The sequence below is a fragment of the Narcine bancroftii genome, chromosome 6 (assembly GCF_036971445.1).
Source record: "Narcine bancroftii isolate sNarBan1 chromosome 6, sNarBan1.hap1, whole genome shotgun sequence".
In the NCBI taxonomy this organism is placed as follows: Eukaryota; Metazoa; Chordata; class Chondrichthyes; order Torpediniformes; family Narcinidae; genus Narcine; species Narcine bancroftii.
Window position 1 is genome coordinate 124,174,403 of NC_091474.1, and position 15,938 is coordinate 124,190,340.

A 15,938-nucleotide genomic window follows, 5' to 3' on the forward strand; every position below is an offset into this window, starting at 1 on the left:
TTAAACATACTGCAGGCTTCAATCATTTCATAGCAATGGCTTAGAATTTTTAAATTTAATTTTTTAAACTTAGCACAATGACAAGCCCTTCCAGCTCACAAGGCCGTGCTGCCCAAATACACCAATTAACCTACAAACCCCCCCCCCCACATATGTTTTGGAGGGTGCGAGGAAACCTGAGCACCAGGAGGAAAACCACGCAGACACAGGGAGAACATACAAACTCCTTACAGTCAGTGCTGGATTCGAACCCTGGTCACTGGCACAGTAACAGCGTTGCCCTGACCACTACACAAACCGGGCTGCTTTTTAAAAAAAAACACAACGTAAGAGCGCCTGGCCCGGGGGAGGGGGTAGTCTGAGAGGGAAGACCTGGGCCAGGAGAGGGGGCGGAGAGAGTCTGGGGGGGGGGGGTATGAAGGGCGCCGGGGTTCCCTCTCCCCCAAACCTCGCGCCCATCACGACGCCAGCGGTCGAGCTCCGGGGATGAGGGTTCGAATCCCCGCGCGGTCTGTTAGAGGGTCGCCACAACCGGGCGGCTTTTGATGAAAAATAATCCCTTACCAAGAAATGGAAAATGTCTGACTTTGTAACGATCGTTCGTGTTAAGTCAATGATCATATTAACAGAATAAAATTGTTCGGAGTTTAGTTGGTAGATTTCTGTGATTAGATTAAATAAACCGAAGGAAAACTGAGATATTGTGACTTCACAACATATTGGAGTTTGAGCAAAATTGTAAAATAATGTATTTCTGAGGTTTAACGGTGCATTGGTTATTTTAATCTTCTCATGGTGCAGGCCATCATGAAATAGACTAAACACTATGATCAGAATCAGGATTTATTGTCATAAACAAGTCAGGAAATTTGCTATTTTGGCGGCAGCATCACAGGGCAAACGTACATATTATAACCATCTTACAACATGACTATAAAAAATAAACAATAATGGTGTATGTAAAGTAAGGCAGTGTCTTTGGCTCATTGGTTATTCAGGAATTTGATGGCAGCAGGGAAATAAATACTTCATGTTTTTACAAATTTTGGTGCCCATACACTTAAATAATGGGATTAAATTTGTAGTGATATCCTTTTAGCTCTCCAGCCCTGCAGAATTCTCCTCTGTATGTTTATGTTAAACCTGATGAGTTGTACTGTACGACATCTCTCTGCAATCCAAAGATTCTTTTTTTATTTTTCTTTGTCTTTTCATGCCTAAAATAAAACATTTTTTTCAATTTGTTTATTTTTGTTGGGGGGGGGGTGAGGTTGGGTGGGAGGGAGGAGTTTTGGGGTGGAGTGAAAACCATGTATGTAATCAATCTTTTTATATCTGTATATTATAATAATTGTGGATACTGCATGTATGGAGTATTAAATAAAATATAAAAAAAGAATCTGATGGCAGCAGGGAAGAAGCTGTCCTTGTGCCGCTGAATGCTCGTCTTCAGGCTCCTCTACCTTTTCCCCGATGGTAGCAGAGTGAAGCGGGCATGGCCTAGGTTGTGGGGATCCTTGAGGATAGAGGCTGCATTTTTAAGACACTGCCTCATGTAGATGTCTTCAATGGAGTGAAGTCTGGTGTCTGTGATGTTGCAGGCTAAGTTAACAACCCTCTGGAGTTTATTCTTGTCCTGAGAGTTGGTGTCTCCATACCAGGTAGTGATGCAATCAGCCAGAATGCTCTCCACAGTATACCTGTAGGAGTTTACAAGAGTCTTTGGTGATGTACTGAATCTCCTCAGACACCTCATAAAGTATAGCCACTGGTGAGCCTTCTTTGTGATTGCATCAACTTGGAGGCTCCAGGACGGATCCTCGGAGGTGTTGACACCCAGGAATTTGACATTCTTGACCCTCTCCACTGCTGTGCCCTCGATGAGGACTGGATAGTGTTTTCCTGACTTCCTTAAGAAGTCCACAATCAACTCCTTGGTTTTTCTGACATTAAGCACACATTCTTGGGTTGCGCCTGTGTTGATAATCAGTGAGGAAAAATGTTGTTTCCAATTTGTACTGACTGTGGTCTTCCAATGAGAAAGTCAAAGATTCAGTTGAAGAGTGCGGTACAGAGGCCTAGAGTTTGTAGCTTTTTGACCAGCACGGAGGGAATAATCATATTGAAGGCCAAGCTGTAGTCTTTGAAGAGCAGCTGTATGTATGAATTCCTGTTTTCGAGGTGATCAGGTGATGCAGAGCTGAGTGGAGAACCAACGATATTACATCTGCTGGGGAGCAATTGTGACAATTGCAGTGGGTCCAGATCTTTACTTAGGTATGTGTTAATTCTGGCCATGACCAGCCTCTTGAAGCATTTCATCACAGTAGAAGTTAGTGCTACTGAGCAGTAGTCATTAATATCCTTAATAACATATTATTTTTATTCAAATCCAAATCTGCTACCTGAACAGGTGGATTATTTTCACTAAGGCTGTAGCTGGATGTTTAATATACAGTGCAATATATTGACGAGTCTGTTATCCATTTCACCACAATAGCTGAAAATTTGTCATCATCGACTGAAAAAGAAATGACCTTGTTTGATGCAAGTCATATATCCCAAACCACTTAATTGACTTCCCCAGTGTTGGCAATAAGTTCCTGGCAGCAGGCAAAATATGACTGCAGGACACCTGTAGATAATAGTGGAGGGATAAGTGAGTGAAGATCTGAAATTGGAAAGATGAATGACCAATTGTATCTCTTTCTGAGGAAGGGCATCGAGCTGCTTCTCACAACAGTTACGTGGATCCTTTCCAATGTCAACACTTCCCTACTATACACCAGGAGCAATTTCCTACAGTAACCAGTTCCCTACAATTCTGATCAGAAAATGGAGGTCCTTCTAATTTGACAGCACCTGCATCTTCTGATCCAGAAAGGAAAATGATTGATCATACCAGCTGAGGGGCTAGAAAGGAATGCCATAGATACTTTTTGGGTGATAGTAGTTATAGAGCAGAAACAGGTCCCTTGGCCCTCCAACCATCAAGAAGCCATTGATACAAATCCCATTTACTGGTGCTTGGGTATGGTGAGAGTCTCTGCATCTATCACCTATTCAGCTGCAGATTGATAGCGACGATGAGCACCTACTAAAACTTAGTTTTAGCAGATCTCTTGAACTGTTCTCTGGTCAATTTGTATCCTGATAGTTTCTTATGTTATTTTGCATTTATTATTAGCTTTTGAAAAAAAATGCACAAGGTTATTCTTTCACAGGATCTTCAAGTTGCCAGCAATTTTTGCTAATCCCAAGTTGTTCCTGAACTAAGGATTGAGGAAGAATTAAGAGATTTGCTGGCATTGGAGACAAATACCAGAATCAGAATTTATTTTCATGAACAAGAGAAGAAATTTGTTGTTTTGCAGTAGCATCACAATGCAAACATTCATATAAAACTCCTTACAAAAATAAAAATTGTGCACAAAAAGTTGAAGTAAGTTGGGGTCTTCGGTTCAGTATTCAGGAATCTGATGGCAGCAGGGAAGAAACTGTCCTTGTGCCACTGAGTGCTCATCTTTAGGCTTCTGTACCTTTTCCCCAACTTTAGAGTAAAGAGGGAATGGCCTGGGTGGTGGGGGTTCTTGAGGATAGAGGTTGCTTTCTTAAGACTCCATTTCTTGTAGATGTCACAGGCAACCTCTGGAAATTTTTCTTGTCCCAAGTGTTGGCACCTCCATATCAGATAGTGATGCAACCAGCCAGAATGCTCCCCGCAGTACACCTGTAGAAGTCTTTGAGAGTTTTCAGTGGCATACACTGTACAGCCACTGTCAAGCTTGATTACATCGACATGGAGGCTCCTTGGAGATGTTGACACCCAGGAATTTGAAATTCTTGACCCTCTCCATAACTGAGCCCTTGAAGAAGACTGGATCATGTTCTCCTGAAGTCCACAGTCATCTCCTTTGTTTTGCGAACATTGAGTGAAAGGTTGCTGGTTTGATACCAATCAATGAGTTGATCTATCTCCCTCCTGCAGGCTTCCTCATTGCCATTTGTGATTCTGCCAACAACAGTGATGTCATCGGTCACAATATATGCCAGATTGGTGAAAGCAGCTGTTGAATAAGCTGCTTTCCTTATGGTTTTGTAGTTACTGTTGCTGAGACTAGCATTTCCTTAAATTAGAAATGTTTAATTCTTCAGCTGTCATTGTGGGATTCACATGTGTGCTTCTGGATCGATGATTCAGAATGTTGGCTGCTGGGCTAGTAATTTAACCACGATGCTTCTGAACCCTATGTGATCCTTGTGAGAATCAGTTGAGTACCTTAGATAAAAGAGGACATTGCCAATTCTGACAGCACGGAGTTTAACAAAACCTATGGAAGAGAACATAATGCAGAAATCCAGCACTTGGAAACATGTCGGGGAATTGCCCTACCTGTAATACTGAAGAGTAAAACTATTGATTTCCTTCCATTCTCTAGTGCTGAATCTTTCTCATTCTATCTGTTGCTGCGGACACCGAGCATCCTGCAGACTCTACTGACCTCTAAAATCTGTCTGACCTTCAGAATATTGAGCAACAGAATCAGAAAAAAACAGGACACAAGGAATTAAAATGCAGTGAAATATACCAACATGCTGGTCACCAAGGCCAGCTCTCGCAAGAGGTTGGACACCAGCCAACATGGCGGCCACCAAGGTCAGCTCTCACAAGAGGTTGGACACCAGCCAACATGGCGGCCACTAAGGCCAGCTCTCGCAAGAGGTTCGACACCAGCCAACATGGCGGCCACCAAGGCCAGCTCTCGCAAGAGGTTGGACACCAGCCAACATGGCGGCCACCATAGATAGGCCTGATTTTCACTGTAATCACACAAGTTTTATATATTGACTTTTTAAAAAAATTAGGTCATATGTATGGAAGGACAATAACCAGCCATTTCCGCTCACAAGCCCATGATGCCCAATTAAACCCAATTAACCTACAAGCCCTGAATGTTTGAAGGGTGGGATAAATTCATAGCCCCTTGGGGAAAACCCACACAGACACTGAGAAATATAAGCTCATTACAGACAGCACGGGATTTGACGCCCGGTCCCAATCGCTGGTGCTGTAACAGCATCGTGCTTGGTGCTACACTAACCGTGCCATCCTCTAACTAGTTCCCCAATCTTCCTGCGTGCACATGCATGCACACACACACCCCTTTACCATTTGCTCACCTCCAAATTGATATGGTGGTCCACATTTGCTGAGTGATCTTAGATGTTGGGTGTGGTCTGTGCCCATCACTGGTATGTAGAATCTGTGGGAGGGAGGGATCAAAGGCTAAAGCCATTCCCAGTTCAGACTTGGACATCTTCCAGTGATGGGAGCTGTGGTTAACAATGCCCTCACATTCATGCAGAGATGCCAGAGCTATCGCGACAATACCTGGCACTACCCTGGCTGTCTATTAAATGCAGCAGAGCTTTTGAACTTGGGTCTTCCTGCCTGCTTGACATTTTGGATGCCACAGAATGCAGCTGATGATGGAGAGAATATTGTAGATACTTTAATTGTGATATCACTGCTTTTATTTAAGTTCGTTTAGGTTTATTTATCAGCTGATTATACAAGTACAACCCGATGAGACAGCATTTTCCTGCCCTTGATGTAAAACATTGCAAATACACCTACAGACAAATGATACATGTTCAGTACATATATACAAATATTAATGTTAAATAAATAGTAGAGTCTCAGAGTGTTTGAGCAGTTCATCTGTCATTCAGCAGTCTCACTGCCCATGGCTGAGTTGTTTCTCAGCCTGATGGTTCTGCCTCTTATGCACCTGTATCTCTCCCGACAGGATTAGCTAGAAGATGCAGCGTTTTGGGTGGTAGGGTTCCTCAACGATTTTGTGAGCCCTCTTCAAATAATGATCCCAGTAGATCACATTGACTGGGGGGGGGAGGTGGGGGGAAAGGGGGATACCTGTCGCTCTTATGGTTCTGTGGATTGACCTCCCATCTGAATCTCTGCAGTAAATGTACCTCACTATGATGCGGCCAGCCAAGATGCTCTCGATAGAGCTCCTGTAGAAGGTTGACATAATGGTGGCTGGTAGCCTTGCTCATCTCAGTCTTCTCAGAAAGTGCAGTTGCTTTTGTGCCTTCCTGACAAATGAGGACTTGAGGCACTTGCTCTCAAGTCAAGTCAATTTATTGTCATCTGATTGTACAAGTACAACCCAATGAAACAGAGTTCTTCAATCCTTGGTTAAAAAAAAGCATGCAGACACACAACCATACATAATACACATGATACAGACAAATGATACGTATGCAGGGCAAGTATATCTATAAAAATAAAATAAATAAATGTTGCTTTGTACATATGAGAGTCTCAGATGGTTAGTGTGATCAGTTCCTTTGGTCGTTCAGCATTCCCTCTGCCCCTGGGACAATGAGAATGCTGAACTTCTCTCTCCTCTACAGATTTGTTGATGTATAGTGGAGGGTGGTCATTCCTCGTCCTCCTGAAATCCATGATCATCTCCTTGTTTCATCCAAGGTGAGACTCAGGTTGTTACCCTCACACCATTTCACGAAATTTTCCACCTCTGCTCTGCAGTGCGACTCATTGTTGTTGCTGATTGGGCCGACTACCATTATATCACCTGTAAACAATGACACCATTTGAGCTGGATCTGGGTCAGTAGGATGAAGAGGAGCGGGCTGAGCATACGCCCTGAGGTGTGCCAGTGCTCAGTGTGATGGTGCTCAACACTCTGTTGCCAGACTGTGGTTTTTCTGATCAGAATCCAGTTGTAGAGGTGTAAAGGTGTTGAGTCTCAGGGAGGGCAGCTTCTCCACCAGCTTCTGGGGAATGATCATATTAAATGTTGAGCTGAAGACAATGAGCAGCAGCCTGGAATATGAGGCGTTGTTCCCTAGATATGTCAGGAGGGACAAGGATATTGTATCATCAGTGGAATGGTTTCATCTGTAGGTGAATTAAAATGGGTCCAGTGTCACTGCGACATGTGCTTTGATGTGTTCCATTACCAGAGGTTCGAAGTATTTTATAAGGTGGCGGTAGTCATTGAGGCCTGTTTCTTTTGTCCTTTTTTTTAGTACCTGAGATAATGGTGGTGGCTGTTTTGAAATCCATGGGGATGATGGACTGCTGCATGATCAGATAAAATGTCCATAAGGATCTCCATGAGTTGGTCAGCACAGTCCTTCAGTACTCTACTGGGTTTGTTGTCTGGTCTTGTTGCCTTGTGTGGGTTCACCTTGTATAGTGTTCTCCTCACCTCAGCTGAGGCTGTGCAAGGGGCCATTCATCAGGGGGACAAGAGTCTTCTTCTCGAACTGTGCTTAGAAAAGGTTCAGGCTGTCTGGAAGGGAGGTGTCATTATCTTTGACGTGCAAGGTTGACTTGTGATCAGTTATTGTTTTGATCCCTTGCACGTGCACCTCATGTCGCCGGTGTTGCAGAGCTGTCAGTGGATCTTCTTTGCCTTCCAGAGTGCACAGGAGAGTTCAGTCCCAGCTGATCTTCATGCTGATCTTATCCTGAAGACAGCATCACAAGTTTTGAGAAGTACCCGGTCCCCTGCATCCAACTATGGCTTCTAGTTAGCCATGCTTGTGAAGCATTTGATCTCAGTGACAACCTCATTGCATTTGCTGATGTAGCCAGTCACTGAGCTTGTGTACTATCTATGTTTACATGACCATTGTAGGTGGCTGCCTCCCTGGGCCAGATATGCATAAATATTTTCCTTCAGACTTTTACACTAACTTTAAAAAAGATTATTTCAGCATCACTCTGTGAGATGATGGTTTGCACTGTATTATAATTGGAACTACTATTATAATATTGATATAAACACATTGCTTATCTATAAAGCCAGTTCAAAAAGAAACAAATGTGCTGTATGATGAAGAAGGGAAAGGTGATGAGTTGAAACTGTGCACAATAGTTGCAAGATGAATTCTGGTAATGAATACTGATGCATTGCACCAGTGACTTGTTGTATCCCAGTAACCTGGCCAGTAATCTGGCTACTGTGATTTTATTTAGAAATGCCACCTCATAGGGCTTTATAAGCTTCTTAAGAAACTATTCCAAATTTTCCCCACTCTTTCAGAGTTCACTGTGAGGCTCAGTGGTTCTCAATGAGTAGACATGTCTCACTTTGTCAGGGACAGTTCTGATATTTAAACCCAGAGAAGGCCAATCTCATCTCTTTGGACGATCAATCCTAATCACCAACCTACCCTTCCCTTTCCATTTATATGGTTTTGGTGTAAGTGTTTCATCAAATTCACTTTTGAAAGCTACTCTTGAATCTGCTTCCAGTTCTATTTTAAGCAGTGTATTTTGGATCATACCAAATTTGTGTGTCATGTAACCCTCCTATCTCACCCTTTGATCTTTCCGAATGCAATTAAATTTGTACTTGCTGGCTATTCTCCTCATAAAAGCAGATTCTGATTGTCTCCATGAAAAGCCTTCAAGATATTCACATCGGGATTAAAATCTCCAGTCAACCTTTCGTCTCAACAACCCAATTTCCTTTACTCTCCAGACAACTGATATTCAAGCAAATCTTCTCTGCATCCTTTCAAATTAGCCTCACTGTTTTAAGTTGAGAATGGGAAATTATCCCATGTTGCTCTAAGTATCCAGTCAATACAGTTGCAAAGCTTGCGTGTACAAATTATAACAGGATGAAAATGATGCTTTCCACAGTTACTTCCAAATATTAGCTTTGTGGTCATCAGATAAGAAATAATCAATTGGCCTTGGAAAGAGGGACAAAAATGTGCTCTGATCAAGTCCAGGTTTCAGCCTAGGAAGAGAGCTGATCTGGAGTGGGATGGGATGTGCATTAAAAAGCTACAAAAGTTGGAAGAACATGATACCAGGGTCACTTAGTCTGCTCAGAGAAGAACATTGAAGAATTGTGAATGGCAGAGCTGCAAAAGCAGGGTATAAGTTAATATATGACTGGCAGAGCAAGTTTGGTGTATGTATGAATTTCTTTTGGGGACAAAGGGACCAGGTATGATGTTCCCTTGAGAAATCCTTTAACTATCATGGAATCATTGACAATTGGCACAATTTGGCCTGTCTCTACCTTTAAAGAAAAATAAAAAAAATAAAATAAAAATAGTATGATTACAATATTACATCAGAAAACTACACAAAATAACCCCCCCCCCCCGTTAATTGTAACACAATATGAATAGTCTAACTTAAAATTAGTCCAACCCTCCCCCCTGGCCTGTCTCTACCTTTAAAGGAAAAAAAAATTAAAATAGTAAGATTACAATATTACATCAGAAAACTACACAAAATACCCCCCCCCCCATTAATTGTAACAGAATATTAATAGTCTAACTTAAAATTAGTCCACCCCTCCCCCCCTGGCCTGTCTCTACCAAAGAGAAACAGACTGTGATGCACTGCAGCACGAATAAACAAGCTCAAACTACGAAGGCTGTTCTACAGGCTTTCATTAGCTTAAAACTGCCACAAGGTTCAGTATCCCTTCTGGCACCATGTGCTCTACTGCCTACACAAGGGCTGGTGTGAGCCTTTATATGGGGCCGGTGATTGGCAGGGAGTAGGTCATCTCCCTGCAAGTACACTGGGCAGAAGGCAGGTAGGAATGCAGAGAGGCGCAGGCAGTCTTCTCTGGGTTTAAATATCACCACACAGACACACTTCCGAAAATAATTTACTAAAATGGTCCATTGTAATTGGTGTATTATCCAGAGAAATCAGAGATTCAGATGACTACTAATTGAAATTATCTTTGTTACTGTTCTGTTTTAATGTTGCTAACTTATGTTCAACTCCTCTAAGATTTTGTGGATGTATGGTTCCAGTAACCATAAAGGAATGGATTATAATTAAAATAATACACCACTGCCTTTGAAATGTTCATAAAGTTTCACTCTAATTTAATCAGTGAGTAGCGTTTTCCACACTTACCTTGTTATTTCCTCTTTCTATGTGATGAAGCCCCGACATGCAATAACAACAATCCACGAGAATGAAGCTCTTGGCATCACCGAGGTAAAGTGGCTTATGTGCTTGCACAAAGCTTGAATTTTCATTTATTTGTCATCTAAGGGAGCGATCAGATACAGATCATGAAGTTAAACAAGAAAGGCTGCAGATGCTGGGGTCGAGTGCAGTACACAATGTGCTGCAGAAACTCAGCAGGTCACGTAACATCTGTAGGAAGTAAAAGGGTAACCAAAATTTCAGGCCTGATATGATACATGATGAAGGCCCCAGGCCTTTGCAGATAAAGATCATGTTTTCAGGTTATTTTTGAGGCTTTGAACATGGAACATTACAGCACAGTACAGGCCCTTTGGCCCACGATGTTGTTCTGACCAATATTAATCTGCCAACAAACTAAACCTTCCCTACCTCACACCCATAAACCTCTATTTTTCTTGCATCCATGTGTCTGTCTGAGAGTCTTTTTAATGTCCCTGAACTGTGGAAGTATTTAGCACTGGGTTTTGACAAAGTGACATGGAGGGTCTTTCCATTCATATGAAATCATCTGAAACTGTGCAAGAAAACAATAACTGCTCTGTCAATTTTCTGTGAAGTTTAACACTTGTTGGGCACTATCAGTTGCCCCAATAATTGCAATGACAAAGACTTGAGGGGAACAATAGGCTTTATTACACAAAAGACCCAGATCCAAAGAAGGGAAGTGCAGGGAAGGGAAAGGTGGCCCGACCTTTATGGCCTGGTTCCCAGGCGAGGAGTCCAGGTAAGAGTGTCATCAGGGGGCAGGCCAGCCCAAGCCAATTAGAAAATATAATCCATATAATTACATTCACCCCCTCGTTTTAAACATAATCTCCCCCCCACTTTTACACAACGAAAGGGGAAGAGAGAGAGAAAAAAAAACTCTAGAGGTTTAGCCGCTCCAGCAACTTCCTCCTTCTGCAGGACCGCCGGAGGGCAGGAGCGTCAGAGCTCTGCTGTTTTGGAGGGGAAGCAGTCCCGGGGGTGGGGGGGGGGGGCGGGGTTGGCAGGGGAAGGAGCAGTCTGAATCAGGGTGAAGGAAGGGGGATTTGATGTTTCCCGGAGGACTGACTCCTGAAGAGGAGAGCCAGGTGGCTCGGCCTCCAGTATGGAGGTGGTCTGCTCCACGGAGTTGGCTGTGGCAGGCAGTGTGGTTTCGGAATCCCCGGCCCTCGCCAGATCTCGGATAGGCACAGTGTCTTCATGGTCATTGGGGTACCTCACAAACGCATATTTTAGGTTGGCGTGTATGTGGTGTGCAGCTTCAACCAGTGGATCCATCTTATGGCCCCTCCTGGAGTTGCCAAACAAGGAGGAATGGAGGTACCATTCGCCGATCTCCTAGGGAAAGCAAACAAATATTCATGCGGGGTGGTGTTAGTCGTGGTGCACAGCATGGTGTGAAGCGCTTCAGGCAAAACGTCCTGCCAGCGGGACACCAGCATGTTTTTGGACCTAAGGGCCAGGAGCACCACCTTCTCCCTTTCCACCTCGCCATTATAAAGCCTATCGTTCTCCTCAAGTCTTTGTCATTGCAATTATTGGGGAAACTGATAGTGCCCAACAATTTATTGTACAAAAGACTTGAGCTGGCCTGGATCGAAACAAGGGAAGTGCCAGGAAGGGAAAGATGGCCTAACCTTTCTGGCCTGGGTCCCAGGGGAGGAGTCCAGGTAAGATGTGTCATCAGGGGGCCCAATTAGCATATACAACCTTTACCATTACAACACTAATTTCCAAATTTGTTCCACTGGAAACAAGATTCACAGCTGGGCATGCATCCTTACCGAAGCAATCCCCAGGGAAAGTGGTTGCTAATTGCATCTTTTGAATTCTGAAGCATTAACATTTAAAAAAAAATCTTATTGGCATCTTTTAACAGCTTTCATTTATTTAAAAATAACGACAACTGGACATAAAACCAGTAAATGATTCTGTGTAGTATTTTAGTTTCACTTTTAGTGATTTTAAAAAAACGCATGGCAGTTTGTGCATTCAGTTCTGAAAATCTAAAATTTTTTCTCCAAAGCCATTCTTAACTATCAACTATTATTTGCATATTGCATTTTCCTCTGTCTAATTGCACTGCTGTCTGTCCTTGGCCTCATCCACTGTCAGGGTGAGTGAGACCAAATGTAAGCTTGAAGAACGATGCATCATATTCCTCCTCCTGGACACCCTTAAAACTAACACATGAACATGGTTTTAAATTTAAATTTTTACATTTTTACATTTTTTTTAAAATTTAGACCTACAGCACAGCCATTTCAGCCCACAAGCCCATGTTGTCCAATTATACTCAATTAACCTACAACCCTGGTACACTTTGAAGGGTGGGTGGAAACCAGAGCCCCCTGGGAAAACCCATGCAGACTCGGGGAGAATGTCCTTACAGACATTGCAGGTTTTGAATCCTGGTCCAAATTGCTGGCACTATAACACTACACTAACTGTGCCACCCTGAGTTCTCTATTTTTATATAACACCCCCCCTTGCCCTACCACCCCCCCACCACCACAGACATCATCTTGTTCCTCTGTTTCCATCTCTTCATCTACTTACTGCTGCAATATTTTTGCCCCACTCTCTAATTGCACTTCCTCACCCAGACCCCTCTGGTGGTCTCTCCCTTTCGAACAGCTATTCTTGACCTTATTATTTTGGCTATGGTGCCAAAATTAAGAGAGTCACCCCAACGGCTCTTCATCCCGGGCAAAGCCACAATGCTGTTTCACACAACTTTATTCCAACAGCTGCTACAAGCAAAGCACGACCAAAGCTCTCCACTGGCTGAATATTTACCCCCATCTTCACCAAAGATTTATGTGCTACTTCAGAGAACATTTACTTTTATAATTTTAAACTTACTTATTTTTTACCTATCATTTTATTCTTATTTATTTTCCTCACTTTTTTGCCGGTTGCTTGAGGCTGCTGGTTCTTTGAACTCCGGATACCATGGTTTTACTGTTTTGGACATAGCAGGTAATAATATTACACAACTTAACAGTTAACACATCATCAATTATCATACAATTATCATGTTACAAACTGGATTAAAAGTTCATGAGGCTTTATACAAGTTTTAACTAGTTATGGTGGAATTGCAGGAGGGCTCTTGAAATGTGACCATTTGTACAGATAGTCTCTCATGTTCACTGTTCCCACCCTGGGATAAAGGTGTCTGGTGTCTTCCTTATCTAAGCCTCGCAATCTTGTTGACCCCTCTTAAGTCACCTCTTATCCTTATTCGCTCGAAAGAGAAAAGCCCGAGCTCTGCTAACCTTTCCTGATAAGGCTCTCCAATCCAGGCAACATGCTGGTAAATTTCTGCACCCTCTCCATAGCTTCGTTCCTGTAATGTGATGCAAGCCCAGAGGACCCATAAACCCAGCAGCAATAGATATTCACCAAGACAAATGGTTACTTAAACAAAAGTTGCTTTTAATTATCTTTAAACATGAAAACAGAATCACACTAACTTATTACTATTGACTTAACTAACCTAACTTAACCCCATTCTAATTCTAAGCACACGTGCATGAAATATGTGCGTAAGTTCAGAAGAGTTCTTTGGTTCACTTTTCACTCCTCCAAGTTCACTGATATCAGGCAATTCTTATACTGTACACCAGATTAACATTTATAAAGTTCACCAGGCTTTGGTGCTTGAAAGGTAAATGGTTACCACTCAGGAAGGTTCTTGTCAATTTTCAGAGAGAGATTTGTTGTTCCAGGACCTCCACAACTGATTCCTTTTTAATCAGCCACTTCAGCTGATGAAACCTGCCCCATCAGGGTTCTCCAGATGATAACCTCTTTCTTTAAGGTCACCCAAGAGTGGCTTTTTGTTTCTCTTATTCCAAGTGAAACATTAGGCAGCCAGTCCTCTCCTCTTGCAAGAACCACAAGGGCTTTGACCAGGCTGAACTAAGAACTCAGAACCCATCTTCATAATGGGGGTTTCCACAAACTTTCCAGCTTGTCCTGTTCCAGTCCCAGCTGCTGTTGCTGGCTGTAACACCATTCTACTGTTCTCATGTTCCCACTCTCCCACTCTCCCTCTCTCCCTCTCTCCCTCTCTCCCTCTCTCCCTCTCTCCCTCTCGCCCTCTCGCCCTCTCGCCCTCTCTCCCTCTCTCCGTCATCTGTTGCCTTTTTGTAAACAATCCATTACAGAAACAATACATCACAACAGGAAGAAATTAACAAAACACTACAAAATTCCACCCTCCCTCAGCCAGCCTCGCAAGGGGAGCTAGAAGGAACACATGTCAAATAGTTACTAACTTTAAAATAAACAATACAGTATTTTAAGATATTTCTAAACCCATACATTCCAAATAAGGCAACCACATATGAATAAAAAAGGAATAATTATCATGCAAATTATGTTATTTTTTCCATATAAATACAAGATTTCAATTCATTATGCTAATAACCATATTAATTTCTACATGATCTTTCCAAGTAATCGCAACACATTTCCATGCCACTGCTATTGCTAAATGAACAAAAGCTGTCTGAAGCTTATCCAACCCCAAACCAGTCAATGAAACAGTATAACCCAACAAAAAAATCTGGGTCTAATGATAATTTAATCTTAAATAATTTTTTCCCAAAATGGCTGAACTTTATCACAAGACCAAACTGCATGTAAAAATGTTCCATTATGCAATCCACATCTAAAACACAAATCCGAATTACTAAATCCATATTTCTTAAATTTCTCAGGAGTCAAATACAACTGATGTAAAAAAATTAAAATTAACCAAACCATACCTTACATTAGTCAATTTAGTTACCCCTTCATGACAGATAACCTCCCAATCCTCCTGAGGTAGATCTTAAGATAAATCACTTTACCATTTAATTCTAGATTTCTCTAAATTCAGTTTATCCATACCATCTTGTAACACATACATATCAGAAATAAAACCCTTTTTTAATGTATGATAAATCAAAAACTCAAACTTTGTTGATTCAGGTAATTTTATTTCCTTTCCATAATTATCCCTTATCAAAGCTCGAAGTTGATAATACACAAACAAAGAATTAGATGGTATTCCAAATTTTTCTCTAAGTTGATTAAAAGAAAACTGTCTTCTTCAAAACAATTCTGAATCACTTTTATACCCTTGGAATGCCATACCTTTACATACCTATTATTAATTGAAAAAGGAATAATCTTATTTTGATATAACAGAGTTTGAGTTGATAACTTACCTTTTGTACGCATAACAGAATTCCTTTTATTCCATACTTCTAATAAATGTTCTAATACCGGCATATTACATCCCTGTAATAAATGGGGATTCCACTTAAAAACAAACTGATGAACCTGAAGTTCAGAAATACAAGCGAATTCCACTTTAGCCCAACTAGGGGGTTGCATAATATCCATCATTCTATTAACAAACTTCAATTGTACAGCTTCATAATAATTTTGAAAATGAGGTAATTGAAGCATATTTCCACATCAACATCTGTAATGCTACTTTTGCTAACTTTCCCTTCTATAAAAATTTCTTCACCACCATATTCAAATCTTGAAAAAACACTTTTGGGAGTGAACATAGAATTGACTAAAATAAATATTGAATTCGTGGAAAAATATTCATCTTAATACAGTTTACTTGACCTATCAATGCTAATGGAAGATCTTTCCATTTAATCAAATCCATTTTAATCTTTTTCAATAATCCTACATAATTTAGTTTATATAATGATTGATAATTCACATCCACAATTACTTCTAACTATCTAATTTTATCAGTCCATCTTCATTTTATAATCTATTTATACTCATCATAATTCCCATTCCAAAATTGGTAATATTTCACTTTTATCCTAATTTACTTTATTGCCAGATAACACACCAAATTGGGCCAAGCATTTTTGTAAATACTTCAAAGATTGTTCTGGAT

At 41.4% G+C, this 15,938-nt stretch overlaps 1 protein-coding gene across 17 annotated transcripts in view; it reads left to right on the forward strand.

Annotated features, from left to right (window-relative positions):
• The window catches only part of mlip (muscular LMNA-interacting protein), a 186,951-nt gene that overhangs the window by 150,090 nt on the left and 20,923 nt on the right, over nt 1–15,938 (forward strand). For all 17 annotated transcript variants that reach the window (XM_069885960.1, XM_069885958.1, XM_069885951.1 and 14 more), the window contains one exon: nt 9,983–10,036. In XM_069885960.1, the coding sequence (XP_069742061.1) occupies nt 9,983–10,036 (54 nt within the window). The remainder of the gene's footprint in view (nt 1–9,982; nt 10,037–15,938) is intronic.